General features: G+C 44.9%; 2 protein-coding genes across 2 annotated transcripts in view; one reads left to right on the forward strand and one right to left on the reverse strand.

Moving 5' to 3' along the window:
* Positions 1-8,663: 8,663 nt before the first annotated feature.
* On the reverse strand, positions 8,664-16,394 carry LOC119180075 (inosine triphosphate pyrophosphatase). Its single transcript, XM_037431217.2, has 3 exons — positions 16,261-16,394; positions 11,313-11,525; positions 8,664-10,430 (listed from the first exon to the last, which is right to left on the reverse strand). Exons 1-3 carry the CDS (start codon positions 16,357-16,359, stop codon positions 10,140-10,142), a joined length of 603 nt encoding a protein of 200 aa, XP_037287114.1. The 5' UTR covers positions 16,360-16,394; the 3' UTR covers positions 8,664-10,139.
* A 349-nt stretch (positions 16,395-16,743) lies between these two features.
* The window catches only part of LOC119180074 (N-fatty-acyl-amino acid synthase/hydrolase PM20D1), a 51,419-nt gene continuing 50,105 nt past the window's right edge, over positions 16,744-18,057 (forward strand). Inside the window, exon 1 of the mRNA XM_037431216.2 lies at positions 16,744-16,929. Within this exon, the coding sequence (XP_037287113.1) occupies positions 16,744-16,929 (186 nt within the window). The remainder of the gene's footprint in view (positions 16,930-18,057) is intronic.

Genomic DNA, 18,057 nt, shown 5'->3' on the forward strand with positions numbered 1-18,057 from the left:
AACAAAAACAATTACTTCGTATGATTCCCGTCGTGAGACACTGCACATGGTGGTTTCTCTCCCCCATGACTGCAAAGCACAACGAAGACTAGGTGATGTGGGAGAGCAGGAAACGGCTAGAGGAGAGGGTGGTGAATGGCTAGATTTGGCGCATCTGGCTGGCATTTATGAAATAGAAGAGGTGACCCCCTGCTGAACAAACTAGTAGGGGCAATTTAAGAAGGTTCCTTGTCTTGCATCAAACCTTTAACGGAGAAAGCCCTCAGTTGCAAAGAATTTGACTAACATTTAGCAAGAGTTAAATAAAAACTAAAAATAAAAAAGTGTGTGTTATCCGAGAAGCACACAACTAATTCTGTACATGCCAAAAACTTATGCACTCTAATGAAAGATGACAGCATTTTCACTGAAAATTGAAAATGAAGTGAGAAATACCACAACTACCAAATTCTTATTGCAGACTATTTACTATTTACTGTCATGTAAAATTGAACAAATGTCTATATTAGGCTGTGCCATGGCTCACTGAAGCACACTGTATGTGTTCGAATAGCTCTCGCCCACAGCTAAAAGTGAATATATGTGTACCTAATATATAATGTAGTAATATATATGAGTGAGCTGCTTATTTTCGGTTATTAGCTAATTATTTTTGTAAACAACTATTGTAACAACACCTGTGTACATTAAAAAAACCTCGTCTGTTTTAGCACTATGCAATGATAGTGCTAAATCAGCAGCGATGGCGTAGTGATTAGAGCATCCGCCTCGCATGCAAAAGGTCCGTGGTTCAAATCCTGGTGCCGCGCAGTTCCCAACCGGACAAAAAAAAAATCCGCATGCCGATGGAACTGCATTACGAGGCCTGGGGTGCGGCCTCACCGGTAACCACCACCGGAAACGCCCTCCCTCACCAGAGAAGGATTGGCCACCCTGGTGCAGAATCTGGCCGCTACCTCCCACATGCAAACGTCAATAACTCACGGCCCTCAGTCCCCAGCAGCTGCGAAGCAACTCACCACGGCGGCGGTCAGATCTGCAACGCAGCAGAGGGTGCTAAGAATCTCTGGATCCGGAGAGGCTGCCATTGGAACCTGAACTTGGCAATGTTTAACGCTAGAACCTTATCTAGTGAGGGAAGTCTAGCTGTACCATTCGAGGAGCTAGAGGGTGTTAAATGGGATATAATAGGGCTCAGTGAGGTTAGGAGGACAGATGAGGCCTATACGGTGCTACAAAATGGGCACGTCCTTTGCTATCGGGGCTTGGCTGACAGAAGAGAACTGGGAGTGGGGTTCCTAATTCACAGAAACATAGCTGGCAACATAGAGGAATACTATAGCATTAATGAAAGGATGGTAGGTATCGTAATTAAACTGAATAATAGATACAAGATGAAGGTGGTACAGGCCTACGCGCCTACATCCAGCCATGATGACGCTTCAGTTGAAAGCTTCTATGAAGATGTGGAATCGGCAATCAGTAAGGTAAAAACACAGTATACAATACTGATGAGAGACTTTAATGCAAAGGTAGGGAAGAAGCAGGCTGGAGACCAGGCAGTAGGAGATTATGGCATCGGTACTAGAAACGCCAGAGGAGAGCTACTAGTAGAATTCGCAGAATGCAATAATTTACGGATTTTAAATACCTTCTACCGAAAACGAGGAAACCGCAAGTGGACATGGAGGAGTCCTAATGGCGAAAATAAGAACGAAATAGACTTTATAATGAGTGCACACACAGGCATGCTGCAGGATGTGGAAGTGGTTGGCAAGGTACGATGCAGTGACCATAGAATGGTACGGTCTCGAATTCGCCTAGACTTGAGAAAGGAACGACAGAAACTAATACGCAAGAAGCCAATCAATGAGCTAGCACTGAGAGGGAAAGCACAGGAATTCAGAGTCTCGCTTCAGAACAGGTACTCGGCTCTTAGTGAGGAAACCAACCTTAGCATAGATGCAATGAATAATAATCTGACGAGTATCATTACGGAGTGTGCAGTGGAAGTTGGAGGCAGGGTAGTTAGACAGGACACTGGTAAGCTTTCCCAGGAAACGAAGAATCTCATTAAGAAGCGCCAAATCATGAAAGTCTCAAGTACAACAGACAAAATAGAACTGGCAGAGCTTTCGAAGTTGATTAATAGGCGTAAGGTATCCGATGTAAGAAGGTATAACATGGAGAGAATTGAACACGCTCTGAAAAACGGAGGAAGTGTCAAAGCAGCGAAGAGGAAACTTCGGATAGGCAAAAATCGGATGTATGCACTAAGGGACAAAGAGGGCAAAATAACTACCAATATGGATAGGATAGTTGAAATAGCGGAGGAGTTTTACAGAGATCTGTACAGTAGCAGAGACGATCACGACTTTAATACTATAAAAACTAGCAGTAACCCAGATGACACCCCACCAGTAATCATAGAAGAAGTCAGAAAAGCTTTGGAGAGCATGCAAAGAGGCAAAGCTGCTGGTGAGGATCAGGTAACATCAGATCTGCTGAAAGATGGAGGACAGATTGTGTTAGAAAAACTAGCCACCCTGTTTACGAGGTGTCTCCTGACGGGAAGAGTACCAGAGTCTTGGAAGAACGCTAACATCATCTTAATACATAAGAAAGGAGATGACAAGGACTTGAAGAATTACAGGCCGATTAGCTTGCTCTCTGTAGTACACAAGCTATTTACAAAGGTAATTGCTAACAGAGTAAAGAAAACATTAGAATTCAATCAACCAAAGGAACAAGCAGGATTTCGAACAGGCTACTCAACAATCGACCACATTCATACTATCAATCAGGTAATAGAGAAATGCTCAGAATATAACCAACCACTATACATAGCCTTCATAGATTACGAGAAGGCGTTTGATTCAGTAGAAATATCAGCCGTCATACAGACACTGTGGAATCAGGGTGTAGATGAAGTATATATAAACATACTGGAAGAAATCTACAGGGGATCAACTGCTGACATAGTGCTTCATAAAGAAAGCAACAGAATACCAATCAAGAAGGGTGTAAGGCAGGGGGACACAATCTCCCCAATGCTATTTACCGCGTGCTTACAGGAGGTTTTCAGAAGCCTAGGATGGGAACAGCTAGGGATAAGAGTTAATGGAGAGTACCTTAGTAACCTGCGCTTCGCCGATGACATTGCATTGCTGAGTAACTCAGGGGACGAATTGCAACTCATGATTATGGAGTTCGACAAGGACAGCAGAAAGGTGGGTCTTAAAATGAATCTGCAGAAAACGAAAGTAATATACAACAACCTCGGAAAAGAGCAGCGCTTCGAGATAGGTATTAGTGCACTTCAAGTTGTAAAAGACTATGTCTACTTAAGGCAGGTCATAACCGCAGAGCCGAACCACGATATTGAAGTAACTGGAAGAATAAGAATGGGGTGGAGCACATTTAGCAAGCACTTTCAAATTATGACAGGTAAATTGCCACTATCCCTCAAGAGAAAGGTATATAACAGCTGTATCTTGACGGTACTTAGCTAGGGAGCAGAAACCTGGGGACTTACAAAGAGGGTTCAGCTTAAATTGAGGACGACGCAGCGAGCAATGGAAAGAAAAACGGTAGGTGTAAACTTAAGAGACAAGAAGAGAGCAGAGAGGATTAGGGAACAAACGGGGGTTAAGAATATCATAGCTGAAATCAAGAAGAAATGGACATGGGCTGGGCATGTAGCGCGTAGACAGGATAACCGCTGGTCGTTAAGGGTAACTAACTGGATTCCCAGAGAAGGCAAGTGGGTTAGGGGGAGACAGAAAATTAGGTGGGCAGATGAGATTAAGAAGTTTGCGGGTATAAATTGGCAGCACAGGACCGGGTTAACTGGCGGAACATGGGAGAGGCCTTTGTCCTGCAGTGGACGTAGTCAGGCTAATGATGATGATGATGATGAAATAAAAACAATATAAATATATATTTATTATTTATCACTCACAAGAAAAAGCCACAGCCCGCTTCTACATCCACATAACTTCATAGTCTCGTTATTTTTGATGCCACACTCTGCTATGAACATTGTGCAATAATGTCACCAACTACTGATGAAACTAGCATGCTAAAAAAAGTAGCTGGTCGTCACACACCATCTGCATTAAAAAAGCTGGTCGGTGCTATTCCGGCTATGCGTAGTTACATCCTTTCTGTACACTGTTAGAATCCGTGGTGCCCACACATAATGTGAGCTCAATCTGTTTTCTACTCAATATAATTGCATTCTCCTAGAGTATCTATCGTTCTATTGTACTCGGCACCTGTATGCGTATATTGATGATTTGATTTGTGGGGTTTAACGTCCCAAAACCACCATATGATTATGAGAGACGCCGTAGTGGAGGGCTCCGGAAATTTTGACCACCTGGGGTTCTTTAACGTGCGCCCAAATCTGAGCACACCGGCCTACAACATTTCCGCCTCCATCGGAAATGCAGCCGTCGCAGCCGGGAATCGAACCCGCGACCTGCGGGTCAGCAGCCGAGTACCTTAGCCACTAGACCACCGCGGCGGGGCACCTGTATGCGTATAGTTTGCGCTGTAATGACTAGTGTGTATGGCTGCTGTTTATGACAGAAAGGTTTTAATGAGTGCTGCACTTTGATAGCGACTTTTTTTGCATCCTTACTAACTACAATATTGATGGATCCTATTGTAACAAGTATGAACGAGAAGGCAGCACGCAAACTGTCTGAGAACAAGGGTACTCAACCTTGCATTAATCATTGCCACTGTTTCCTTTTGATTTATGCAGGCTAATTGGAAAGCAAGTTGAACTTTTTGATGTTGTGTGAATGCCCCCCCCCCCTTTTTTTATCATTTCGAGTGGGTCTGTTTTCATGTGTTGCGAATTCGTCGTCGTGCATCCAGGACTTCTGTCACCCTGGGGCATGGTGATTGATACTGTGCCGGCTGAGTAAGTACTGCCTAATTGATTAACATGTTAAATTTGTAATAGAAGTTGTTGTTCTGAGTGTGAATATTGATTTTATTCCGTAACGTTCATGAACTTCTAACGTCATGGTTTAGAAACACAGGGCGTCTTACTGGCTCCTAATGCGAGCTTGACACTGTGTCACTTTTGGGTGTATACGTACTTTTTTTGCACATGTTAGATGCGGAAGCATCTTATACTCGCGCCTTGTAGTGCGCCGTCCGCGCCGTCCGCACCGCTTCTCGAACATTCGACAGCTGACGCGCGCGCATGCGCCGTCGCGCCGTCGCCCACTCTTCCACCATCTGTGCATCCCTTCCTCCTCTACACACCGCGCGCGCTTCACTCCTCCACCATCTGTGCACCCTTCCTCCTCTACACACCGCGTTCGACATCTACAATTCTCCTGATTCTCCAGTGGACGCGCATGTGGCGTCGCGCTTCGAGAACATTCAACAGCTGACAGTGCATGCGCAGTCGTGCTGTATATATACTCAAGGTCGGCGCTCGCTCGCTCAGTTGCCGCTCGTCGGTTGGTTTGTACGGCGCGTCGACGTCCAAGGTCGCGGTGAAATGAATTCCAACGAATCCACAAACACAATGATCGACGTCCCTTCGACCAGCGCCGCCCTTTCGCATACGTGTGTACGTGTTCACTCAATTAACACACTCTCCTACAACCACGTTAACCAATTTAGCCATCGACCCAAGTAAGTCGCAATTTAACACCCCATTTCACAACCACGTTAACCAATTTAGCCATCGACCTAAGTAAGTCGCACTTTAACACCCCGTTAACCAATTATATGCTCCGCATCCTCCTCAGTGTTCCCCCGAGGGAAGCTGCGGGCAATTTTTTTTTTGAAGTACTTAATTTACTGGAAAGACGTCATTTTTTAAGTATATCTATTAGCAATCACATCAGAGTCTTGCTTCTGTCCGCAAAGGAGCGCACCTGAATCACTGCAGTGAATGTGTGAATGATGATAAATGCCTCTTACGAGTGAAAACGTCCAAACATAGACATATGAGAAAATGGTAGCTTAGATTTGCATAAGACTTTAACTTTGTGGCTCCTCTTGACAGACTAGCTGTGCACAAGCTACGTTTTCATGTTTACTTGCAGTTATGGGGCTCGAAATAGAAATCCTCCTCGTTTTAGTGCTCCCTTTAATAATGCTCGATACTATGCAAGAATGCTGTGAATAGAAAAAAAAAGTGTGGGAAAAGACATAATCTCCAGCGGGATGTTACACTTGTAACTATAAACAAATTCATCAACTGGTCAAAATTAAATAGCATTTAACGCCCAGGTTTGCGTTATTTGCAGCAGAGGTTCCAGGTACTTTGCGCTAGTTTGGCTACTGGCACATCGATTGCGGCAGAAGGAAGAAGTTTCGGCTACTTCAAACTACTATTTCAACCAAATTACTCGATCGAACGCGCAGGACATCACAGTCCCGCGTGTTCAAGTAATCCGTGTCAAGACATAGCAACCAAGGCATGTTTCTAGCTCCAAAACTTGAATTTGGCGCATGCATTACCGAACATAACATACTAAATTACACCCTCTCCCACTGAAGGGAACTATGATTAGCCTGCAAAGCAGCGCATGAGTTGACTCAAAGTTCCAACCATCGTGGGCATCTTGCCCGATGTTAACACGTCCTTGCAAGTGGAGCATACCATGAATGCACTGTAGTTCCTGTTGCTGTGACTCGTCCCCAACTCTTGTTGGAGCACGCTACGTGGGTTCCTCGGCATGCCACGCGGGAGCGGGTGGGTTCATCGCGCGTCTGCAGAATCTACTTCCATGACGCCATCACGTTATTTCTGAGAAAGTGTAAAGGAAAGAGGCCGTAGCCTTTTAGACAGCCCCATAGACAGGCAGGAACGCGATAGCGCGTTCTCGCAGTGCTTCGGCCAGCTGTAGAGCGTTACCAGTAGGGGTGGTCATGCTGCACACCGGATTCAACTTCGCCATAAGCTGCTTCGCATCTAAAAACAATGTTTGGATATGTGGCTTTGACTCGGGCAGAATTGTTTTGTATAATAGGAAAGAAAAACCGCAAAAAACTACACGAAGACAAGAACAACCCCACAGGTCAAGCGCTGCAGTTAACTTCAGCACTTGTCTTGTGTGGTTGTTTTTCTTCGCTGTCTTCAAGTGGTTTTTCACTGGTTTCTTATTTCTATTTATATAAACCAACCCCCCCAAAAAGCTACGTTACTGTTGAATATAAGTTTTCTTTCTGGAAACCACACATTGCTACATGCTGCCTCAAAGTGAGAGTGCAAGTGAACAGGACAATCGAAAGTATTCCACATACAGGGCACTCTGCACTGTTCTGCACTCATCAGCATTAGGAACATTATATGTGAGGAACTATGCACATCCTTCGAGAAAATCAGGTATGGATTGCTGCTCAGTAATATTAACTGCTCGGATTTTCTTATACTACAAGGAATGGTTGCCAGTCTTTGAATTTCAGTCGGGGTACAGTCTCAGCAATCGTGATTTTCAGCACACTTATGCAGTCCTCACATTTATTGTCGCTCAAGACTGGTTTTTCAGGTCATCTCAAGAAAAGTCACGCAAGACCCATGAAGTGTGTGTTATTTGCAAGACATTTTGTCAGCATACGTGAAATAATTGCTTAAGACAACAATTTAAGCTAGAATCTGAGCAATTACTATTTTAATGGTTTTGTGAAATAATCACTTGCATGTCCACCAAGATGATCTCGAATTTAGCCGTCCAAACATAAGCATTGTATATGTCTTCATGCCCACATGACTATTCTGAAGACTTAAGTGCTTTTGACTCGTTTTAGCAACTTTTTAGCTTAGTTTCTTTTTTTCATGGCTGCTTTTTGTCGTTGGTATTCCTGAAGGCACGCAAGATTACTAGTAATAGTCCTTGTGAGCTGCTAATAATTAGACGGGATCACTCCAATAGCGGCTATTTCAGCTAGAAGTGCACCTGTTTATCAATGTACAGTTAAACGCACTAAAAAAAGTTTCTTCAATGCACATTTCAAATTGCCGTTGTGTGTCAATAAGGGACCTGAAATAAAGTGGCCCATCCATGTAAGACACCATTTCATTATCTTCTGTCACAGTTTTATTGGTGGAACTTGAGATTTGCAAAATTTTGCAAGTAATGAAAAGAGACAACAATATGAAAAGTTAGCACTTTATAGCTTGGCACAGCGATGCATGGCTCGGTCACCGCTCGGAGTCCCCGTCAGCCAACTCGTCTAGCTTCTAGATGTCCGGCTTCCTCCTCAGGAGTATGCAGCCCGCCTCTGTAGTATTTGCAACTCCAGAAAATGCTCCATGTGCTCATCTAGAACCACATTTACACGAGCTTATATTTTATTGAAGAACCAGAAAGACGCTGCACACACATCTAGGCCTGACATTATACCCCTCATGCCTAAAACAAGAAGATGCTGCAGGAGGCTCTAAATCATTGTGTGAGCGCTGCACATCGGCTACACTGCGCCTAGCTATAGCAGATGACCTTCGTTTGCTTGGCGCAACGTTCGACTGCAGTGCCGCGGTGGCAAGAACTGCAGCCGGTCGCCTGCTCCCCGTAGGTGAAGTGGGAAGTTCGGAAATGAAAAAAGAATCTATAAACGTTGCCCGTACAGTAAAAGCTAATGAATTCTACCCTTATTATTTCGAAAATTTGGATAACTCAGACATGTTCTCTTGTTTCGACGAGCATATGCATAGTTTATTGCCATCAAACTCTCGTTGTTGCGGTGATATTTGGCAGCAACCCGGTTAATTCAGATGATTCTCCAAGCGTGTCAACTGCGAAGCATTGAAAAAGTCCTGTGCAGTACAGTGAAAGCAGCATTCCCAGACAACCAAAAACGAAAGGCTGCGCTGCTTGCATCGCTATGTTGATCACTTGGCGGCCACAGTTTTGTCCACATGTGGATACTGCACTCTCCAGCTTTGTTTTAATTTGAGGCAATGTATGTGAATTGTCTTAAAACTCAGACATAGTGAAAAATGTTGAAGAGCTTTTAGAAATGGTTGCCATGCTAGAATAAAAATAGTCAGCTACATCATGATAAACAAATTATCAGTTGACGGCCATTTTACCTGCGAAAGAATACCACCACTTGTACGTGGTGGTGGTATATAATAAGGGAGGAGTACCAAGCAGGTTCAAACTAATTAAACATGAGAGTCTGTTCACTATGTAACCACATTGGCAAAGTCCTAGGATGACGAATATTGTGGCTTTTAAACGGCACTTTAACAAAATGTAGAGAACATATGTACTTATAAAGAAAATGAAGGGTGTAAGTGCAACAGACATTTATTTACTGTTTGCTTAATACTGTAAATGAGGCGTTATGCAGCATACAGTTAATTCATACTTGCTTATTCTCTCCGGTGAAGTCCTCAATTAACGAGATTTGACTGTTATATTGTAAGATATTTAGTGCAACCTTGATTCTCGCAAATGCACCAACACTGCCACATCCACCCGAGTAACACACACGACACTCAGGTGGATGTGTGAGTGTTTGTGGGAGTGTTTGCGAGAGTCAAGGTTGCGCTAATTATTTTACAATACGATGAATAACCAACTAGCTCAACAACAAGCTTTATTGAGCTTTGACTGTACCACATAACGTAGGAGTGCGTGCTACACAACATGGAACACCACAATATGAACACCACAAGTTAGCAATGGGAGGAACTGCTGTCCAGCTCGGCCCGCGACGACCAAATGAGGCTGCTCGGGATGGCAGAGAGAAAAGTGCGCTGGAGTAGGGTCCCCAACCATCAGCAAAGCACCTTGGGGGCAATCCACACAAGCTCTGCCTATCTTTGAATAAAGTTTGTCATCATCATCATCACATAACTTTCACTCAGCCCTTGGTCACAGACCTTTTTCTGCCTACCCCAGTGTAATCGTACCACATGAAAAACACGTTGCAATCAACGAGCCACAATTCAGAAACAATTACCCATTGATTTAGATTAAATTACAGTAAATTTGCTACACACGCAATTTTTTTTAACAGAACACCTAACAGTAAACTCACCAGTGGACTGCAGAGACAAGTGAAATAGAAATCCTTGCAATTACTACAAATACGGCAGTTGACAATCGACAAAATTTACAGAGGAAATTGACGTATATGCCACTGTAAAACAATCACACACTTCCAGGGCACTCGCGCGCAGCATCCGGAGAGAGCAGGAACTGGCGGAGCGCCTCCGCTGCCCTGTGCCGGTGAGAGATGGCGTTCTTCTCAGCACTGCTCATCTCGGCGTACGTACGGCTAAACCCTTCCGGTTGGAAACATGTGTCCCATCCGAAGTTGTTGCTACCTCGTGGTGCCACTATAATGCCCCGCGTGCGCCCATGGAACAGGCGCACTGGCTTTTCGGGGCCTGCGCTAAAGCCTAATGTGCACACTGCCTCGGCACGCTTGTCTTCGAAGCCCTGCAAAGCGAAAAATGCATCGATGATTACAATGCTGCCTAATGTGAATTCTCAGTGCAGCGCAATTTCGGAGCAAGGCCAAATGTGTTTGAAGTTGTGACTTTCTGCAAGGTATTCATTATGCGTTCAATCATAGCTTTCGTGAAGTAGGAACTACTACATTCCCTTTTTGATCAGCTGAACCTCTCGTGTGAAAAATGTGTCTTCATTTAACTTCATTTAGCAGTCTCCCATTGTTGAACATATACCGTCACTTTGCTACAGACACTACCACATTCAACAAATGCAACTTGCCGCTTCCCACAAGAAGTATAATTGTTGTTCTTGCTTGGAATTAACACTGCGAAAAATTGATTTGCACCATGTTTCTCGCCTGAGAATGAATTATATCTATGCAAAAATAGAGCATGAATGATATAAGAATAGAAATATATTTATTATAGTTTACTTGAAAATAACAAGAACACAAAAATTAATGTTTTATGATATTTTTACTAAAATAAAGTATCAAAAGCCTTGAAATATTTTGTGTCGATTTCATGCATCTATAGATTATTTTTAATAGGTGGCGTCTAAAAAGGTTAAACTGAGAGCCGACATCAAGCAAAATTTCGCTGAACTGTGGAGAATCAGTCATGTCATTTCAATTGAACAAGTTATGCCTTGATCACAGGACCGTACAGAGCTTGCCAGATTACACTGTTCTGCCCCAAGTCATATTGTTAAGTGTTCGACACAGGTACACATGTGCCAGTCAAATATATTTGCATTAAAGTTACTTTATATGGCTACCAATCGTAATTATTGTCATATTTTAACCACATGGGAACGAACATTAGAATGAGAACGGGACACAACATGTGTGCCGATGCTCTCACTAACCGCGAGCATGCGATGGAGTCCCTCGGAGCCAATATTGTCAAGGAACCACTTGACGTAGGGCCCAGGTAGGCCGCCCAGGGCGTCGAAGCACAGCGATGTGTCCTCCACCAGCACCGGACCACCCACCAGGCGTGCAGCTTCCTCACACTTGGTTCGACAGACGGTGTCACTATCGCCCTGAGGCTCCATCAAATCCACCGCACGGTTGTCTAACTGCGCAGCACAGCAGATAAGAGGAGGGGTGCAAGGAGTCATTATCGCATGAGCTTAGCGCTATGTCAGTGTATTAAAGCCAGTCTCGAACCACCTCTGAGACAGTGGCCTGGACTAATGGGTGTGGAGGCCTAGTGAACCTTAACTATGTGCTGCCTTCTCCCCTCCTAATTCACACTGTAAAACAAGAAGACTCCATTCTACGATACACCTGGCGTCAGGTGCGATGGAGAACAACACACCTCAGGAGCTCACAGCAGTGCATCGCAACGCTGCCATTTTTTCAGCAACAAGACAAAATAAAAAAGACAGGTCAGATAGCATTTTAATGCTTTTATTATAAAATAAAATAAAGTATTACTGAGTGCACAGTGCCATGACACAACTGTCGTAGTGGACGCGTGTACTCATACAACCAGTACAACAATACAACATTGCTAAACTCACAATGGGACGTCATGCCGCCAATAGGATTGCAATGGGCACGGCAAAAACTGGGAATGAGCCACAACTGCACTCAACTCAAACAACAGTGTCACTAGGTACCTACACTCACACAACTGAAGCCACACGTGGGCACATGGCCTAGCATAACCGATGCACTAGATTGTATTGAATTAGCTCTGCATAAAGGTAGCACAAGAGATGAAGGCAGCAAACAGCCCGTCTGCCAGCTGGTATTTACTGAAAAATCCACTTGGTGACGGCCTCCGAGATTAAGCAGCACAATGTCAGGTGATCACAGAGGCTATGCTAAGCAGCTTTAGAGCGATTTCGCTCATTCGCAACACAGATGTAGCAGCTTTCATGAAATGAAGCACGTCGCAGCTATTTTGCTCATTTGTAGCGTCGTTCCCATCGCTTCAAGAGGGTAGGAGAGGGAAGTGGCAGTAAGGATAAGAGATCTGTGGATGCCATTTCTATCACAAAACACCAACAGAAGGTACTTGTAAAACCATGTGGAACCCCAGCGAAGCTAAAGAAGCTTCCGACTTGAGCGGGATACATTGCTGTCTTCCCATGCTAGCAGGCAGCGCCTCCAACTGTCACATTAAGTCTTGACATAGTGGATGTTGCTCAAGGTGGCACCTCTAGACAGGGGAAATGCCATGAATATTTTCACATACCTCCATTGTAGCCACACTAGTCTGCATAAAATTTTCTGAAACTAAGTAGAGAGAACTCTGGCACTGTAATCGTTCAGCGACCATGGGAATGACGGGTATTACACGGATTCGCCTAGTCATTGTGCTTGTGGGTTACGACCACACTTGTGACTTTTGTTTATTCCTGTGTTTTAGCTTTGTTCCGTATCAAACAACGAACGGTTTTAAACTCCATGACCCAATTTCGATTGGTGAGCCTAAAAGATTAAAGTAGTGAAGGGCAACTGCTAAAATTTTACTGATTTTTGTTTAGTAAGAAAGCAGCTCTAAGCCACGTGAAGTCAAGCTGAGATGAAAGTATGAAGATTAGACAAATCCATGCACTACCCATCATACCTATGCTTGCTTAAAGGAGCACTGACATCAAATTTCAAGATCGGAATGTGCCCATCATTCTGTCGCTTGGTATGCATAAGTCTTCTTGACCAAATTTGAACGGCATATGTCACGTGGAAGTTACTTTAATTCGATGTCAAATAGAGTAGAAAAGCTAAGGAGAAAAAAAGAAAAATAGGCTGCCCTGCGACATCGAAACTAGTGCTAGGTGTTCGGTGTGATACATTCCACAAATACCATTCTGAGTGACGAGGCCCTAGCAGCAATGACGTGTACGATCCGAGTGTTCTTATCATGGCGCCGAAGTGCAGAAACGCATTCGCTCGTCCACGGACGAGCTAGCGCGCGCAGATGCAGTCTAGCCCAACCGTGGCTCGTCGTGTCTGATCTTCATCGCACCGGTTTGAATGATTTCATAAAATTATCAAGATAAAAACTACCTTTAAAAGAATGGCAAGAGCATGCTTAAACGTGTGCTTGTTGGTCAGCATGTCGGAGAATCTTAGTGAGTTTCAGGTGAGTTGCAGTCGTCTAGTTCGAAGCACGGAAAAAGCGCAATGAGGGTGTCTTTTCATATCACGTATACGTTACACATCAACACGACCACAAGCTATCAAAAGTGGAAGAGCGTGTAGTCAGATATCATCGCTAACAAGTAATTACACGCAGGTATGGTTGAATTTTCGTTCATCTGTAGACTTTGCGTCCACGTAAAAGTGGTAACACCATGTTAACCGCGAGAGACTGCATAGGTGGAGCCATCTGGAAGCGCAAAAAGGAGCCTGACAAGCAAGAAACGTATTCTATTTCTCCGCTGATGCTCATTCGTGATAGCTCTATAGCATTGACCCCTCTGCGTACACCTGAATGCTTTGCACGCCAAAACACACGAAAATAGCTGAGACACACGAGCGAACATGGTTGAAGCGTGCATCCTCGGCCACCTCTGCAGTGCTGCTTGGAACGGCGTCCATTTCGAAATCACTGTTCTGTAAAAGGTCGATCGAAGCAAAAATAATGCGCGACGTAGCCAATCGCGGGGATTCCAAGCTCCAGACTATCTTATTGAACACGAGTCGACAAGTAGTACGGCGACGACAGCAATGCAGGTGACAAGGCATGACTGAATGAGTCCACCTAGCAGACGAAATGTTTGTGGAGCGGCTGAGCCTGACATCACTCTTTTCTGCGGAGAAGTGGTAAGCTGTGGCGTGATCTGGAGGTGACCGTGAGGTTGTGCCACTGCTGGTGCTCCTAGCGCTAAAAATAGCGGGATCGCCGGCCGTTTTTTGACTGTGCTAGATCCCAGTAATATAAATCAATAAAAGAGATAGTTATTCATCCCTCAGTTGCGTTTTAGGTCGGGAATCGTTTCTTCAGGGTCTATAACTACTCGCTGACACAAAATCTTGGCATGAGTAAATTTGACGTCAGTGCTCCTTTAACCGCTATGCGTTGCAGCTCCCATAGACACTAGCGCCAGAGTTCTCTCACGTGCATTTATAAAATACTCTATGCTAGTCTGGTGTTGCATAAATTCGTTGCCAGACTTGGCGATCAGTGCTGCCAAACTGTTGGCACATCTGGTGGCTAAATTTACTCCTACAACTCCAGCTTTCCCATACGGTTCCTGTTTAGTCCACTGTGTATTTTGGGAAGTGCCTGAGTGTTGTGTTGAGTTTGGCCATTTTAATTAGGCCTGCCACGTTGTGACGGCAGTCGCTACAGCCAATCAGAAAAGAATGCCGGTATTTTGCTGTTCTCATATTGTGCCGGCTACAGTTGCTGAAGTGTCGGCCAGCATGTTATCCCATCAATCAGCTCTCACTAGCTTGGTTTTTCCAGTGTCCATGGCGTGCTGGTGTCACAAAAGTGCCAGTAACCCATGTGCCGCTTCGCCATTCTCAGTATTTTGCCAGCCTCCATGGTGTGCCCAAGCCACTAGGGTGCCATATCGAGTGTGGAAGAGCGCCACGTTTTTTAAGATGCTAGCTTTCCTAGCGAACGTGCCGCTGTGCATTGTTGATGCCACGGAGATATGCCATACTTCAGCAACGATTCAAAAGTATCGCAGCACTACCCACACAATGCCTGGTCTTCTGCGCCGCCATTAAGTTTCACGAGTAAACCCGTCGTGTACTTTAGAGTCACAATCCAGTCCGAACGCTTAAATTCCCAACTTCCTGGACATGATTGATTTCAATCTGTCAATCATAGGATGAAATGTACAGTACGAAAAATATGCCATCTCCCACTAAAGGTACCAGGTGAGGATCGATGTGAAGCAGCGCTGGTGTTCACTTGTGTTTGCATCTGTTTTTTCTATTTGTATGTTTCCGTGTATGTTTCATTTGTGTGTGGAGCTGTGTATATGTTGTACACCACTTATGTTACCAACCCCCCCCCCCCCCCCCCCCAATTTGTGTGTATCACCGTGTGAGTGCCGCAAAGTGAACACCCAGCGCTGCTAGCAGTGTGCAACAGAGCAAGCACACATATCATTATATACGAGCGCACAGCTGTGGCGGCGAGATAAACGGGAGAGAAGAAACGAAGAGAATGCAGCCCTCAGCCAAAGCTCTGCCGCCTCTTCGCACTCACGCGAGGAGAGGGGTGAGAGTTGGCGCACGCGCAAGTAGTGGGGTCACGCCGCACATCGGCTTGAACTCTGCCATAAGGTGCTTCGCATCTAAAAAAAGGTTCCGATTTCTGCAACACACAGAGGTCATTACGCCGCACAGGCGCTTGCGAGATGCACAGCGAATTACACAAGAATCTTATGAGAAAGCTGGAACTGCAGGCGCAAATACCCCCAAGCGTGGCAACAAGCTTAAGCGACACCGTACAACCCCAAACGGAACTAGAGTGTCCTATTCGAGGTCAGTCTAACGGATCTGTGCCACTTTGCATACGTAACGACGTTTCAGTCATAGGTGTCAACAACGTTGACAGATGTACACCACTGAATCTGGCACGGGCCAGTGCGCAATTCAAAATTGGCGCGGGCATCAACGGGAACACACACACAAATGGTGGTTAGGATATCTCAGAGCTGCGTGCCTCGTTATTGCCGGCAGCCTTTCTCAATTCGCCAGTGTGCCAGTATGTCATGCTCCACTATTGGCAAGTTCCGATTCACGCGCAAGGCCGCAAGATTTCGAGCTATGATCGTCCCATTCAAAACGAAACAATTCCGCCGGCGTGTGAACTTGCTGGCGCTCAAGCTTACTTACCTCGAAACCAGGAATCTTGCCCAGAATAGTCACGACTTCCCGCAGCTTGTTTTTGTTGCCGGTAACGAATATGATACGCGAGATGTTCTTCGAAGCCATTAGTACGAGAATCAGCGTGCCGCTGGCGAGGATGGGGCGGCTGGACCAGAGAACACGAACATTGGTGGTTCCTAAGGTAGCGTCAACTGGCGGACCACCGGCAAATCTTGTTTTGGTTTAATCTCCGAGTCTGTCCTCATCGACGAAACAGCCATCTCGAAGGCTTAACAATGCCAACTGCGTGACCTTTTTGACGTTCGGGCGCGCCGGCCTTGCATCGCAGTCAGCTGTTGACGGTGGTCACGTTGTTTCGTTTGTATCGCGGTTGCTGTTCACGTGCGACAACTGTCAGTGCGCTGTTCGGTAGTGTGTCAACAGTGCAGCGCCGGACCGGAGACCAGAAACGTTCCGGCAAGTTAGGAGGAAGTGTTTCGTCGTAACATCATGGCTGGTTTGAAAACAACGTTCGGTCCCGACGTGCGCAAGCGAGCACTCTACGGCAAACGTGCGCTCTTCGTTTTGTTGTTTATAATTGCAGTGACTATCATTTCACTGCTAATTACTGTCCTGGTGCGTGCATTGCTCATCGAGACTCCAGATATGCCGTGCGCGTGGCCGGACAACGAACAGGTATGTGGCCTATCTGCGCGTATCACTTGGCATTCCGTATCACACAGCTGCTAGCATCTGCATGCGGAAGCAGTTTCCGTGTTTTTTTTTTTTTTTCCTACGCTGGCAGTTAAAACGAGGAGTGCGTAGATAGTTATAAGGTCTGATTGTGAAATCGCGGCGATGAGCGTTTCGCTTTCTCGATGTCAACCTTTGAAGCTAGTGCTCGTCACCAAAGCCTCCTATTTATTGCAACGATAGTGTGCTTGTCACTTTTGTGACTAGCCATTTGCATGTCAACAATTTATTATTTATAGCCTCCTCCCCCATGTCTGCCCTCGTTGAGTACTTACTTCGACAGGCCATTTGTTACACACGATGCAAAGCTAGCCAAACAGAACCTTGCCAAGCTAGTTGTGGTTATCGGCTACCTCAGAAGGTCTGCATGTACATCCATTACGAAGCATTTGATTAGTGTAACAGTAGAGGAGAAAAGGAAGAACTTCTGCAACAAAGCTGTAATCTGAAGTCATCAAGAAGAGTGAGTTACAGAAGGAAGAGAAATATTGTTATTGTTCTTTTTTTTTACTGCAGTCTAACCTTAAGATAGACGCTATGAATTGTTCAGTGTGTCTCTGCAAGAACAATTCTTCTAGCGTGTTGACTCAGTGTTGCTCATGTCTGTAATGCTCAGTTTATTGCATTTTCAGCTACATGTTAAATTTCATAGGACACGAGCATTTTGATCACATTGAACTGGGAAGTTTGTGCAATGTATGACAAGCTAACCAGTGATAAAGAAAAACACGAGCACATTGAACCAGTTATTGTGCATGTGCACTGATAAACACTGTGCACACGTAGGTTAGCAGTGAATCACCAAAGGCTGCGGCACTTTACTTGATGCTTTGTCGGGCCACCATGTGGTCCATACAAGAAAGAAAAGTGAGTCTGAAATGAAGGATTAAAGAGACATGCATGACGGAAAACTTTCTGTCCTTAATATTGTAAAAAGGGTCAGTGCGAACATTCTGAAGCCATGCCGAGCTTGTAATCAGAAGACACGGGCTTCATTCTCTATTTATTCTCTTTTTTTGTTTGATATTGTAATGAAGGTCACTAGAAGTTTTATAGCCAGAGTTCTAAAGT

Source organism: Rhipicephalus microplus, chromosome 7, assembly GCF_043290135.1.
Source record: "Rhipicephalus microplus isolate Deutch F79 chromosome 7, USDA_Rmic, whole genome shotgun sequence".
Classification (NCBI taxonomy): Eukaryota; Metazoa; Arthropoda; class Arachnida; order Ixodida; family Ixodidae; genus Rhipicephalus; species Rhipicephalus microplus.